The 12,321-nt window shown below is 39.7% G+C and overlaps 1 protein-coding gene and 1 pseudogene across 2 annotated transcripts in view; both read left to right on the top strand.

Moving 5' to 3' along the window:
* The window catches only part of ATP7A (ATPase copper transporting alpha), a 150,194-nt gene that overhangs the window by 110,443 nt on the left and 27,430 nt on the right, over positions 1 to 12,321 (top strand). For both annotated transcript variants that reach the window (XM_027608487.2, XM_027608486.2), the window contains 4 exons: positions 389 to 480; positions 2,374 to 2,501; positions 3,555 to 3,709; positions 3,924 to 4,058. In XM_027608487.2, coding sequence (XP_027464288.1) covers positions 389 to 480; positions 2,374 to 2,501; positions 3,555 to 3,709; positions 3,924 to 4,058 — 510 coding nt within the window. The remainder of the gene's footprint in view (positions 1 to 388; positions 481 to 2,373; positions 2,502 to 3,554; positions 3,710 to 3,923; positions 4,059 to 12,321) is intronic.
* LOC113931169 lies at positions 5,398 to 7,317 on the top strand (annotated as a pseudogene).

Here is a 12,321-nt window from a genome sequence, read left to right as displayed (position 1 = left end):
ATTCTTGCTAAGTTAGTAGGCATTAAATGGTGTCATAGAGTTGCTTTTGTTTGCATTTCTTCCATTAATAGCAGGAATAAACATTTTTCTACACATGAGGTATTTTATTTCTTCTTAAATTAATTGCCTAATGATGTCCTTTGCTCATGTACCTGAGTTCCTGATGTTTTTCCTGTTAATTTATGTTACTTTTTATAAATTACACCTAATAATACATTTTATATTTTGTATACTTTGTATTTTTGAAGTGAAACATTTTCTAATTTGAACTAATTAATATTCCTAAAGCTGTCTTTTTGGCAAATGTTAAGTATTGTATCTTTATTTTAGGTAAAAACCTGAGCTTTTTCTTCCTTAGCATTGTTAACATGTTTGTTTTAATTTATAGGGCAAAACATCAGAGGCTCTTGCCAAGCTAATTTCACTACAAGCTACAGAAGCAACTATTGTAACTCTTGACTCTGATAATATTCTCTTAAGGTATTTATTTTCATTCTTCCCCCTTATCTTTTTAACTTCTTACAAAAATATCAAATACACCCAGAAGTAGAGAGAAGAGTATAATGAACCCACATCAGCTATCTGCCAGATTTAACAATTATTCACATTTTGCCAAACTTCATCTATACATTCTATCTTTATATTGTTGCAGTAGTATTTTATTTATTTACTTTTTTAAAGATTTTATTTATTTATTCGAGAGAGAGAGAATGAGAGATAGAGAGCACGAGAGGGAAGAGGGTCAGAGGGAGAAGCAGACTCCCCGCCGAGCAGGGAGCCCTATGTGGGACTCGATCCAGGGACTCCAGGATCATGACCTGAGCCGAAGGCAGTTGCTTAACCAACTGAGCCACCCAGGCGCCCTGCAGTAGTATTTTAAATTCCAGTCATGTTGGTTTATTGCTAAATATTCCTGTAGTATCTCTAAAAATAGGACATATTCTTATGTAACTATAATAGCATATTGCATTTAACCAAATTAACAATACCTTAATATCATCTAATATGTATGTAGTCTATTCTCATTTCTCCTGTTGTTTCCAAAAAGTTATTTATTTATTTTAGAGAGGGGGAGAGAGAGAGTGCAAGAGAGTGAGAGTGAGTGCACACACGTGAGTTGTGGGGGGAGCACATGGGGAAGAGCTGATGGGGAGGGAATGGAAAGGAGACAGAATCTCAAGCAGACCCTGCGCTGAGCACAGAGCCCAGAGCCCATTCCCAAGCTTGAGCTTACCCTGAGATCATGACCTGAGCAAAACCAAGAGTTAGATGCTTAACCGACTGAGCCACCCAGGTGCCCCATCTCCAAAAGTTTTGTTTCTTTCTTTGAAACGGAAATCAAACAAGAGCCGTGTGTCAAAGCATTTGACTGACACGTTTCTTTTAATATAGAACAGCTCTGGGACACCTGGGTGGCTCAGTCGGTTAAGCGTCTGCCTTTGGCTCAGGTCATGATCCTAGGGTCCTGGGATCGAGTCCCGCATCCAGCTCCTTGCTCAGCGGGGAGCCTGCTTCTCCCTCTGCCTGCCGCTCCCCCTGTTTGTGTGTGTTCTCTCTCTCCCTCTCTCTGACAAATAAACCTTAAAAAAAATCTTTAATCTAGAACAGCTCTTCCATCCTGTTCGCCCTCCCTCCCCCCCTCCACGCCCTGCCCCTTACAGGTGACTTGTTAGATAACCATCCATCAATTGCCCTGTAGAATATCACACAGTCTGAATTTAACTCTTTGCTTCCTTGTGGCATCATCTAACTTGTCCTATAACTCCTGGCACCTGTAAACTGGAAGTTAGAGCTAAAAACTTGATAAGATTTCATTCTTTAAAAAAAAATTTCATTCTTTTGTATTTCTCATTTGTATACTCATAAAATTATGTAGGCAAATTTACACAATAAATTGTTTTTAAGATTTTATTTATTTATTTGTCAGAGAGAGAGAGAGAGAGCACAAGCAGGGGAAGCAGCAGGCAGAGGCGGAGGGAGAAGCAGGTTCCGTGCTGAGCACGGAGCCCAATGTGGGACTCGATCCCAGGTCTCTGGGATCATGACTCGAGCCAAAGGCAGACACTTAACCGACTGAGCCACCCAGGTGTCCCATAAATTGTTTAATTAAATAAAACCCCTCACATTATTTTCTAAAGCTTTCATTTATTCTTTCAGTCACTACTGAACAAATATATCCTTTGTGCCAGGTACTGAGCTGTTCCCCAACAGTAAACAGGACTAACACTGTAGCTCCCAGCTTAAATGTTAGGTCTAGTTTCCATTGGTAGCAATTATGGAGCCACAAGCTTGAGTTAAACCAGTAAGCTTGCATGGAAAGATCAGAGTGAGAAACATATTTTCCCAATGCTTTTTATTTTAACTCCTATCCAGTGAAGAACAAGTGGATGTGGAGCTCGTACAACGTGGAGACATCATTAAAGTGGTTCCAGGAGGCAAATTTCCAGTGGATGGTCGTGTTATTGAAGGACATTCTATGGTAGATGAGTCCCTTATCACAGGTATAGTCTTTCAGAGGATCATGACATGAAAGTAAAGTGAATCCAAAGTGTTAATAAAAAATAGGAATAAAAGGTGGAGAGCTTTTTGTAGAAACTATGGAATGAGTAAATGATGAGTAAAGAGAATAGGAATTCTTTTTAAGACTGTATTAAATAAATTTCTGTAGATTTACTTTGTGTTTTTTCATTATGCTACTGAAAGCTTTTTTCACTGATGATTGTTAATTACTAGAACGTTTAACCAAAGGCAGTTGTCTCATTCTGATGTAGAGCCCAAGAGACTTTGGCAGATTTTCCCGAGCAAATACCTATTTGTTTTCCTGCCCTAAAGACTGGTCTGGTCGGAGCTGGAGTATGACTCCGGGTTTTCCACATCAGGGTCTGCTCAAAGAAATTAGGCCTCCGAGTAGTGTTAGAGAGCTTAGATCACTAAGGCCAATCTGGAACAGAACCAAAAGAATACCTTTCCTGTCTGAACCCTCAGGATAGTCCCAGAAGAGGCTCAGTTTATGGACTATGAGGAAATAATTTCGGGCTCTGTATTTCTCAATAGGGTGCTATTGCCAGTTCAGATGGGACAATTCTTCTGGGGGGACTGCTTGCACATTTTAATATATTTAGTATCCCTGACTCTGGCCCACTAAATTGGAGTAGGAGCACCCCATTGTCCACCAGTAGTTATTATAAACAAGAACTCCCACATTTCTAAGTGCTCCTTGGGAACATATTGAGGACCAATGATCTAAGACTAGGGAGCAGCTTTAAAAGTGTCTGACACGCAAATTTGTGAAGCGTTCCATATTTAAAAAAAAAAAAAAGTATCTTTGTATAAGAGCTGACTTAATAGGTTGTTCTAGTTTAAGATATGTGTCCCTGGGGTTGGCCCAGAACTGACATAAGGAAAAAGGGAGGGCAACCTTCCCCTAGGCATTTATCCAGATTCTAGGAAGTAAGAATCTCCTTTCTACATATTTTTGACAGTTAATAAATAACAGCACATTTCAAGATAGTATGTATTTATGCTCCCTAAATCTGTCTTTACTCCTTATACAGGGGAGGCAATGCCTGTGGCCAAGAAATCTGGTAGCACAGTAATCGCTGGTTCCATTAACCAGAATGGGTCACTACTTATCCGTGCAACCCATGTTGGAGCTGACACAACACTTTCTCAAATTGTTAAACTTGTGGAAGAGGCACAAACATCAAAGGTAACTTAATTCCCTGGGAGAAACAAAAAGTATTTTTTTTAAAAGACTGCTCAGTGTAAATCTTGATCTAGTGTTTATATTTTCCTTTAACTCCAGTTGCATTAATAGGGAGATTATTAAAATATTTGTGTGTAATACCAAATATACTCTGTATTCATTATCAAAAAAGGAGACTTTGATACAAGTATTATTATTATTATTGTTAATATTCTAGGCTCCTATCCAGCAGTTTGCAGACAAACTCAGTGGCTACTTTGTTCCTTTTATTGTTACTGTTTCCATCACCACCCTCTTGGTTTGGATTATAATTGGATTTCTGAATTTTGAAATTGTGGAGACCTACTTTCCTGTAAGTGACTTGTAACAACTCTTTACCATACATAAAACAGTTTGTGAATCTTTTGCATAAACTATTAATTGGAAAATAACTTTAATGATCACTAGTATCTTTATGGGCCTGGAATGGGAGGGTAATAAGAATAACATTTGCATTTCTATAAATATAAAAATTTCCTCCTGGAAAGATTTTTTTTTCCTTATTTTTATTACTTTTTCATTATTTTCATTATGATTTTACCAAAGCGAGTACTGAACTTTTATATTTTATACCCAGTCTCATTCTCAACATGACTCTGCTTTCTCAAAGGACTGTAGGTAATATTGAGAAAAACCTTGGGATCTCAGCTCTGCCATATACCATCAGTGTGATCTTAGGTCAAATTAATTTCTCTCTGAGCTTCAGTTTCCTCATTTGTAAAGTGAGATTCTAATAATACCCATCCTGCATAACTTGCAGTTGTTGTGAAAGTTAAATAAGATGATATATCGGAAACACTTTGTAATTTATTAAATGCTTTATAAATATAGGGTAATATTAGTGCCTGTTCCTCTGTAGTTCTATGATAGTCTCTAAAGTATGGTATTGTAAAGTGGTAAAGTAGACCTGGATTGTGCCTCATATTATATAACCTTTAAGTCACTTCTGTTATCCTTGGTTTTGTCACCTGTAATGTAGTGATAATAATACTTAAATTGCAAGATTGGAATTAGTGTTGGTGAAAACATGCACATATGACACATAATAAAGCATAAGCTTTCATGTCTATGAAAGTCCCTTCCAACTGTTTCTGTATAGATAAATACCTCTTAGGTGAACGCTTAGTGTAAGTATTTGAGAACTTTTTAAGAACCTAGCACCATAACGTCATTACTACTAAGAAAGTCTTACTTTGTTGTATTTCTTTATTTTTAAAAATACCATGCTGTACACTGTTTCATGTTGTTTGTCCCTTCAGTTTAAGAACAAGTAGAATCAGGAGAGTGAGGGTGAGATGTAGAGCCTTACTGGGGACCTGAAGAGACACTTGTCGCCAAGAAGAACATTTTGAAGATTTTGTTGTCTAGAAGAGGTGTCTCTGGGATCTCACTTCTATATATTTACTGAAGATTGGAAAAGAATTAAATTAGGGGCGCCTGGGTGACTCAGTTGGTTAAGCGACTGCCTTCAGCTCAGGTCATGATCCTGGAGTCCCGGGATCGAGTCCCGCATCGGGCTCCCTGCTCGGCGGGGAGTCTGCTTCTCCCTCTGACCCTCCCCCCTCTCATGTGCTCTCTCTCTCTCTCATTCTCTCTCTCTTTCAAATAAATAAATAAATCTTAAAAAAAAAGAAAAGAATTAAATTAGGGCCATGGGGACACAGAAGGTCACAGTACCTCTGATCTTTACCATCTCCATTGATAAAATAGACTCTTTCCAGTTCGACTCTTTCCAGTCATCAATGCTCCTGAGACAATCATAAAGGATTTTCTCAATTATTCATTGGAAGAGAGGTTAGAAGACTCCGCCACTCAGGTGTTACTCACTTCCCTCTGGTCCTCGTCTGTGGCCATCTTCTCCATTAGTGGTATGACTGGCTCCTTTTCCACTGGACTTTTTGTCAACAGCTTTGGCAGGCACAATTCAATGCTTATTGTCAACCTATTGGCTGTTGCTGGTGGCTGCCCTACGGTTTTCCAAATTAGTGGAGTCTGTTGAAATGCTGATCCTGAGGGGCCCCTGGGTGGCTCAGTTGGTTAAGCAGCTGCCTTTGGCTCAGGTCATGATCTCGGGGTCCTGAGATCAAGCCCCACCTCGGTCTCCCTGCTTGGTGGGGAGTCTGCTTCTCCCTCTCCCTCTGCTGCTCCCCCTGCTTGTGCTCTTTTGCTCATGCTCTCTCGTTCTCTTTCTCTCTCTCTCTCTCTCACTCAAGTAAATGAATGGAATCTTTGAAAAAAAAAAAGAAATGCTGATCCTGGGCCAATAGATTATTGACTTCTTCTGCAGATACTGCACAGATTTTGTGCCTATGTGCATTGGAGAGATATCTCCTACCTGCCCCATGGTGGCAGGTTGGGGGGCTTTGGCATTCCTAACCAGCTAGGCATTGTCAGGATTCTGGTGGCTTACATATTTGGTTGAAAGTCATCTTGGAGATTGAAGAGCTTTGGCCTCTGCTGTTGGACTTCACCATCATTCTAGCTGTCCTGCAAAGTACAGCCCTTCCATTTTGCCCTAAAAGTCCTAGATTCTTGGTCATTAACAAAAGGGAAGAGGAGAGTGCCAAGGAGATCTTCTAGTGATTGTGGGGTACCCAGGATGTGACTCAGACAAGATATCAGGGAGATGAAAGATGAGGGTGCTAGGATGGCATAAGAAAAGCAAGTCACGGGCGCTTGGGTGGCTCAGTTTGTTAAGTGACTGCCTTCGGCTCAGGTCATGATCCTAGAGTCCCGGGATCGAGTCCCACATCGGGCTCCCTGCTCAGCAGGGAGTCTGCTTCTGCCTCTGACCCTCTTCCCTCTCATGCTATCTCTCATTCTCTCTCTCTCAAATAAATAAATAAATAAAATCTTAAAAAAAAAAAAAAAAGCAAGTCACTGTGCTGGAGCTCTTCAGCGTGTGCAGCTACTGACAGCGTATCGTCATTTCCACCATGCTCCAGCTCTCCCAGCAGCTCTCTGGAATCAGTGCCGTGTTCTGTTACTGAATAGGAATCTTCAAAGATGCAGGTGTTGGGGAGCCATTGGTGTGGGTGTGGTGAATACTGTCTTCATGGCAGTTTCTCTGTTTTTGATGGAAAGGGCAGGGAGGAAAACTCTACATCTGACTGGTCTTGGAGGGATGGCTTTTTGTTCCATTCTCATGACTGTTTTCATTGTTATTAAAGGACAAGTATAACTGAATGGGCTTTGTCTGTATTACAGCTGTCTTGGTCTTCATGCCCTTTTTTGAAATTGGTCCAGGCTCCATTCCCTGGTGTATTGTGGCCAAACTCTTCAGCCAGGGACCCTACCCAGCTGCAATGGCAGGGGCTGGTTTTTCCAACTGGACCTCCAACTTTTTTGGTTGGGCAGCTCTTTCCCCTCAGCTGCATTCTGTTTAGAAGCGTGCGTTTGTGTTGTCTTCACTGGCTTCCTTCTTATCTTCTTGGTCTTTAGTCCCTGAGACCCACGGCAGGACTTTTGAGGAAATTACACAAGCCTTGGAAGGGCAGGTGAAAGAGGCCAGTAGGGCTGACAAAGGCCCCATTGTGGAGATAAACAGCACCCTTCCCGTTAAGGAGGTCTAAGCCATGCTTCCTTCCTGTCTCCCTACCAACACAAAGAAGCAAACTCTGCCTGAATGAGAGAGAGAGAGAGAGAGAGAGAGAGAGAGAGAGAGAGAGAGAGAGAGAGACTTCATCAGGTTGTAACGCAGGACTGTTTCTGAATGCTGCTACTTGATTCTTTTCTCTTCCCACACACTTCATGAGCACTCAGAGGAACCCAGTGCTGGAGTTAGTTTTATCTTCAATGGGTTTTTAAGCATTTTATTGCTTGGACATTCTCTTCTGTTTAGGAGAGACCAACTGAACCTTCCTTCATTTCAAAAGGAATTGGCTGCTTGGCATATGACAGCTTTGCCAGCTTTTCCTCCCTCGGGTTCTATATTGCCTCACAAGGACATACAGGAGTGTAAGAGTGAGGTTCAGTCTCCCCCACCCCAGACTTAACAGGAAGCAGATCTACATGAGTGTGGAGGGCAGAGAGGGATTAAATAAGATTGCTTCTATACAGCTCTGCAGAGAAAATTAATTGGAGTTTTATTTATCTTCTGGTATTATTACATAAATATTTAGTTCTTTAAGTGTAAAGCAATTTTACCAAATAATGAGAACATAAGGAAATTGAGGGTAGAGGGATGTACTTAAAGAGAGGTTATAGGGTGGAAGATTTAATAGTGGAGAAGTCAAGGTGCAATAAGAAGGGAAGACTCTAGAAAGAAATGTAAGATGTTATTGAAGTGTACATGATGTGGTATGTGAGATTTGCCTCTTAAAAATTCCTGTCCTTCAGGTGGAAACTCTCAAGTTTAACTTCTCAGGCAAGTCATGTGCCTATATTAAGAAGCTACTGGTTTCCTTTGGAACTTTTTTCTTTGTTGAAGATTATATGTAGTATTACTTGAAATCTAGGATGATTACTAAAATAGGCATTGTAGTTAATGGTGGTTGGTGGATTCTGATTTTGGATGGAGTCCAGAGAAGGGAAGATTAATTCTAGAAATCCTTTCTCCCCTCAGTGGACCAAAAAAGTTCTTGCCCATGTAGCAGACTCTTTTTTTTTTTTTTTAACTACTCCTAACCACCCATCTGGTGGGGGAGACCTCCAAATGAGCAACCCAATTTTGTTTTTTAGGAGATTTTAATTGTTGATTTTTATTTTTTTGAAAGTTTTAATTTTAATTCCAGCTAGTTAACATACAGTGTTATATTAGTTTCAGGTATACAATATAATGATTCAATAATTCCATACATCACCCAGTGCTCATCATGACAAGTCCACTCCTTAATCCCCATCACCTGTTTAACTCATCCCTCTATCCACCTCCCCTCTGGTAACTATCAGTTTATTCTCCATAGTTAAGAGTCTGTTTCTTGGCTTGTCCCACTCTCTCTAGCTTTTTTTCCCCTTTGTTTGTTTGTTTTGTTTCTTAAATTCTACATATAAGTGAAATCATATGGTATTTGTCTTTCTCTGACTGACTTATTTAGCTTAGCTATAATGCTAGCTGTCTAGCTCCATCCATGGGGTTACAAATGGCAAGATTTTATTCTTTTTGACGGCTGAGTAATATTCCATTGTAAATATATACCACATCTTCTTAATCATTCATCAATTGATAGACAGTTGGGCTGCTTCCATATCTTGGCTATTATAAATAATGCTGCCATAAACATAGGGATGCATGTATCCATTTGAATTAGTGTTTTTGTATTCTTTGGGTAAATACCCAGTAGTGCGATTGCTGGGTCATAGGGTAGTTCTGTTTTTAATTTTTTGAGGAATCTCCAACTGTTTTCCAGAGTGGCTGCACCAGTTCCCACCAATGGTGTAAAAGGGGTTTTCTCCACATACTCACCAACACCCGTATTTTTCTTGTGTTGTTGATTTTAGCCATTCTGACAGGTATGAGGTTGTATCTCATTGTGGTTTTGATTTGCATTTCCTTGATGATGAGTGATGTTGAGCATCTTTTCATGTGTCTGTTGGCCATCTGGATATCTTCTTTGGAGAAATGTCTATTCCTGTCTTCTGCCCATTTCTTGATTGGATTTTTTGTTGGTTTTTTTTGGGGGGGGTGTTGAGTTTGGTAAATTCTTTATAGATTTTGGATACTAACCCCTTATCAGATATGTTGTTTGCAAATATCTTATCCCATTCTGTAGGTTGCCTTTTAGTTTTGTTGATTGTTTCCTTTGCTGTGCAGAAGCTTTTTATCTTGATGAAGTCCCAATAGTTCATTTTTGCCCTTGTCTCCGGAGACATGTCTAGTAAGAAGTTGCAACGGTCTAGGTCAAAGAGGTTGCTGCCTGTGTTGTGCACTAGGATATTGATGGTTTCCTGTCTCAGATTTAGGTCTTTCATCCATTTTGAATTTATTTTTTTGTATGGTGTAAGAAAGTGGTCCAGTTTCCTCATTTTGCATGTTGTTGTCCAGTTTTCCCAACACCATTTGTTGAAGAGACTGTCTTTTTCCCACTGGATATTCTTTCCTGCTTTGTTGAAGATTGATTGGCCATATAATTGTGGGTTTATTTCTGGGTTTTCTATTCTGTTCTATTGGTTTATGTATCTATTTTTGTGCCACTACTATACTGTTTTCATTCCTACAGCTTTGTGATATAACTTGAAGCCTGGAATTATGACGCCTACAGCTTTGCTTTGCTTTTTCAAGATTGCTTTGGCTATTCGGGGTCTTTTGTGGTTCCATATAAATTTTAGGATTGTTTGTTCTAGTTCTGTGAAAAATGCTGTTGGTATTTTGATAGGTATTATATTAAATTTGTAGATTGCTTTGGGTAGCATAGACTTTTTTTTACAGATTTATTTATTTTAGAGGGAGAGAGTGAGCACGAGCAGGGGGAGGGGCAGAGGAAGAGGGAGAAAATCCTCAAGCAGACTCCCCACTGAGCATGGAGCCCAGGACCCTGAGATCACAACCTGAGCTGAAATCAAGAGTCAGCCACCCAACCAACTGAGCCACCCAGGTGTCCTGGGTAGTATAGACATTTTAATAATATGTGTTCTTCTAATCCTTGAGCATGGAATATTTTTCCATTTCTTTGTGTCATCTTCAATTTCTTTCATTGGTGTTTTAGTTTTCAGAGTACAGGTCTTTCACCTCTTTGGTTAGGTTTATTCCTAGGGATCTTATTATTTTGGTGAAATTGTAAGTGGGATTATTTTCTTAATTTCTCTTTCTGCCGCTTCATTATTGGTGTGTAGAAATGCAACAGATTTCTGTAGATTGATTCTGTATTCTGCTACTTCAGTGTTAGCAGTTCTAGCAGTTATTTGGTGGAGTCTTTCAGGTTTTCTATATATAGTATCATGTCATGTGCAGATAGTGAAAGTTTTACTTCTTCATTACTGATTTGGATGCCTTTTATTTCTTTTTGTTGTCTGATTGCTGTGGCTAGGACTTCTAGTACTGTGTTGAATAAAAATGGTTAGAGTGGACAACCTTGTCCAGTTCCTGATTTTAGGGGAAGAGCTCTCCATTTTTCTCTATTAAGGATGATGTTAGCTGTGGGTTTTTCATAAATGGCCTTTATTATGTCAAGGTATATTCTCTCTAACCCTACTTGTTGAGTGTTTTTATCACGAATGGATATTGTACTTTGTCAAATGCTTTTTCTGCAACCTTTGAAATGATGGTATGATTCTTATCCTTTCTCTTACTGATGTGGATTTTTATCTTGTTGTAAGCCATAGCTTTAAAAAATTCAGAGGAGAATGTTCATAGCTAACTTTGAGTTTGTAACCTCAGCTCTGGGAGAGGATTTTTCCTGAACGATTATTATCTTGTTGATATATGTTGTTGCTTTGGCATCATCATATGCTTGTTCATCTGTTACCATGTCAAATTACCCTTGTTACCATGTTTCCATTGTATTAGGTCAAGTGCCCTTAGGGGCCCATACATTTGAGATAGTGTGAGTAAATGTGCAGTGTAGACCACACTTGAGAGAGTATGAATGTATATGTACTGTCACTTTGCTCTAGTTGGAAGTAGTTTTTTCGTAGCTTGTTTCCTCTATGTTCCTACAACCCCCTTTTGGATAGAATCTGGTAAACATCACTCTGTGTATAAATGACACTGCCTCTGTGGAATTTGTGTCTATGGCTTTTTTCCACACTTTAGTGTTCCATCTCATGTGGCTACCTTTCCTTGTTGGAGAGTTGGGGAAGAACTCCTTAAATCTTGAGATTGAGGGTGGGGGACTCTGTCTTGCTGTAGACCCAGACAATGGAAATAGTTAAGAAGAGTGTGAGATCAGGACATGTGGATTCTTGGAGGCGCTGGAGGGGAATTGTGGGGGAGAGGGGGGTTTTCTTTTAAGGGGATAAAAAACAAAGACTTCTAACTCTGGAACATTTCAGAGAGTTAGATGAGATGGAGGGATTTATGCTTACCACAGGTCACGGACACCTCCACAGATCATTTAGTTTCCTAGTATTTTTATAAATGGAAATTGGGCCCCATGACAGTTACTGCCTTTTCCCCTTTTCATATGTTGCTTGATCTCCCTTTCTCTCCTTTGTGCTTACACATTTCAGGCCCTCTAGCCAAACCCTTGCCTATGACAGTATTTTAGTTACCAGTTCTCACGGTTCCCTCTGGTCGTTGAGCCTTGGGATAAAAACTCACAGAGCTATGGAATGAGACTTTGTTGGAACAGGTGACTTCTCCTAATTGCACCTGTGCTTCCGGGTCCTCAAAAACAGTGGGTTGGCAGTAATGCAGTGTGGAAGTTATCCCATTTCTCAGTGACCAGATTGTGAATATTTCCAAGTGGATTTTTCTAATTATTATAATGTTACTGTGGTTGTTTTGAGATAAAAATTCTGAATGTAAAAAAAAAAATAGAACAGGTAGAATCATAAAAACTATGTATCTACTTCATGATATAGGGTCATTAGTATAATATAAAAACTTTTTTAAAGATTTTATTTATTTATTTGACAGAGAGAGAGAGCACAAGCAGGGGGAGCAGCAGGCAGAGGGAGAGGGAGAAGCAGGCTCCCCA

The sequence above is a fragment of the Zalophus californianus genome, chromosome X (genome assembly GCF_009762305.2).
Source record: "Zalophus californianus isolate mZalCal1 chromosome X, mZalCal1.pri.v2, whole genome shotgun sequence".
NCBI classification, from domain to species: domain Eukaryota; kingdom Metazoa; phylum Chordata; class Mammalia; order Carnivora; family Otariidae; genus Zalophus; species Zalophus californianus.
This window is presented reverse-complemented; position numbering and strand designations above follow the sequence as displayed.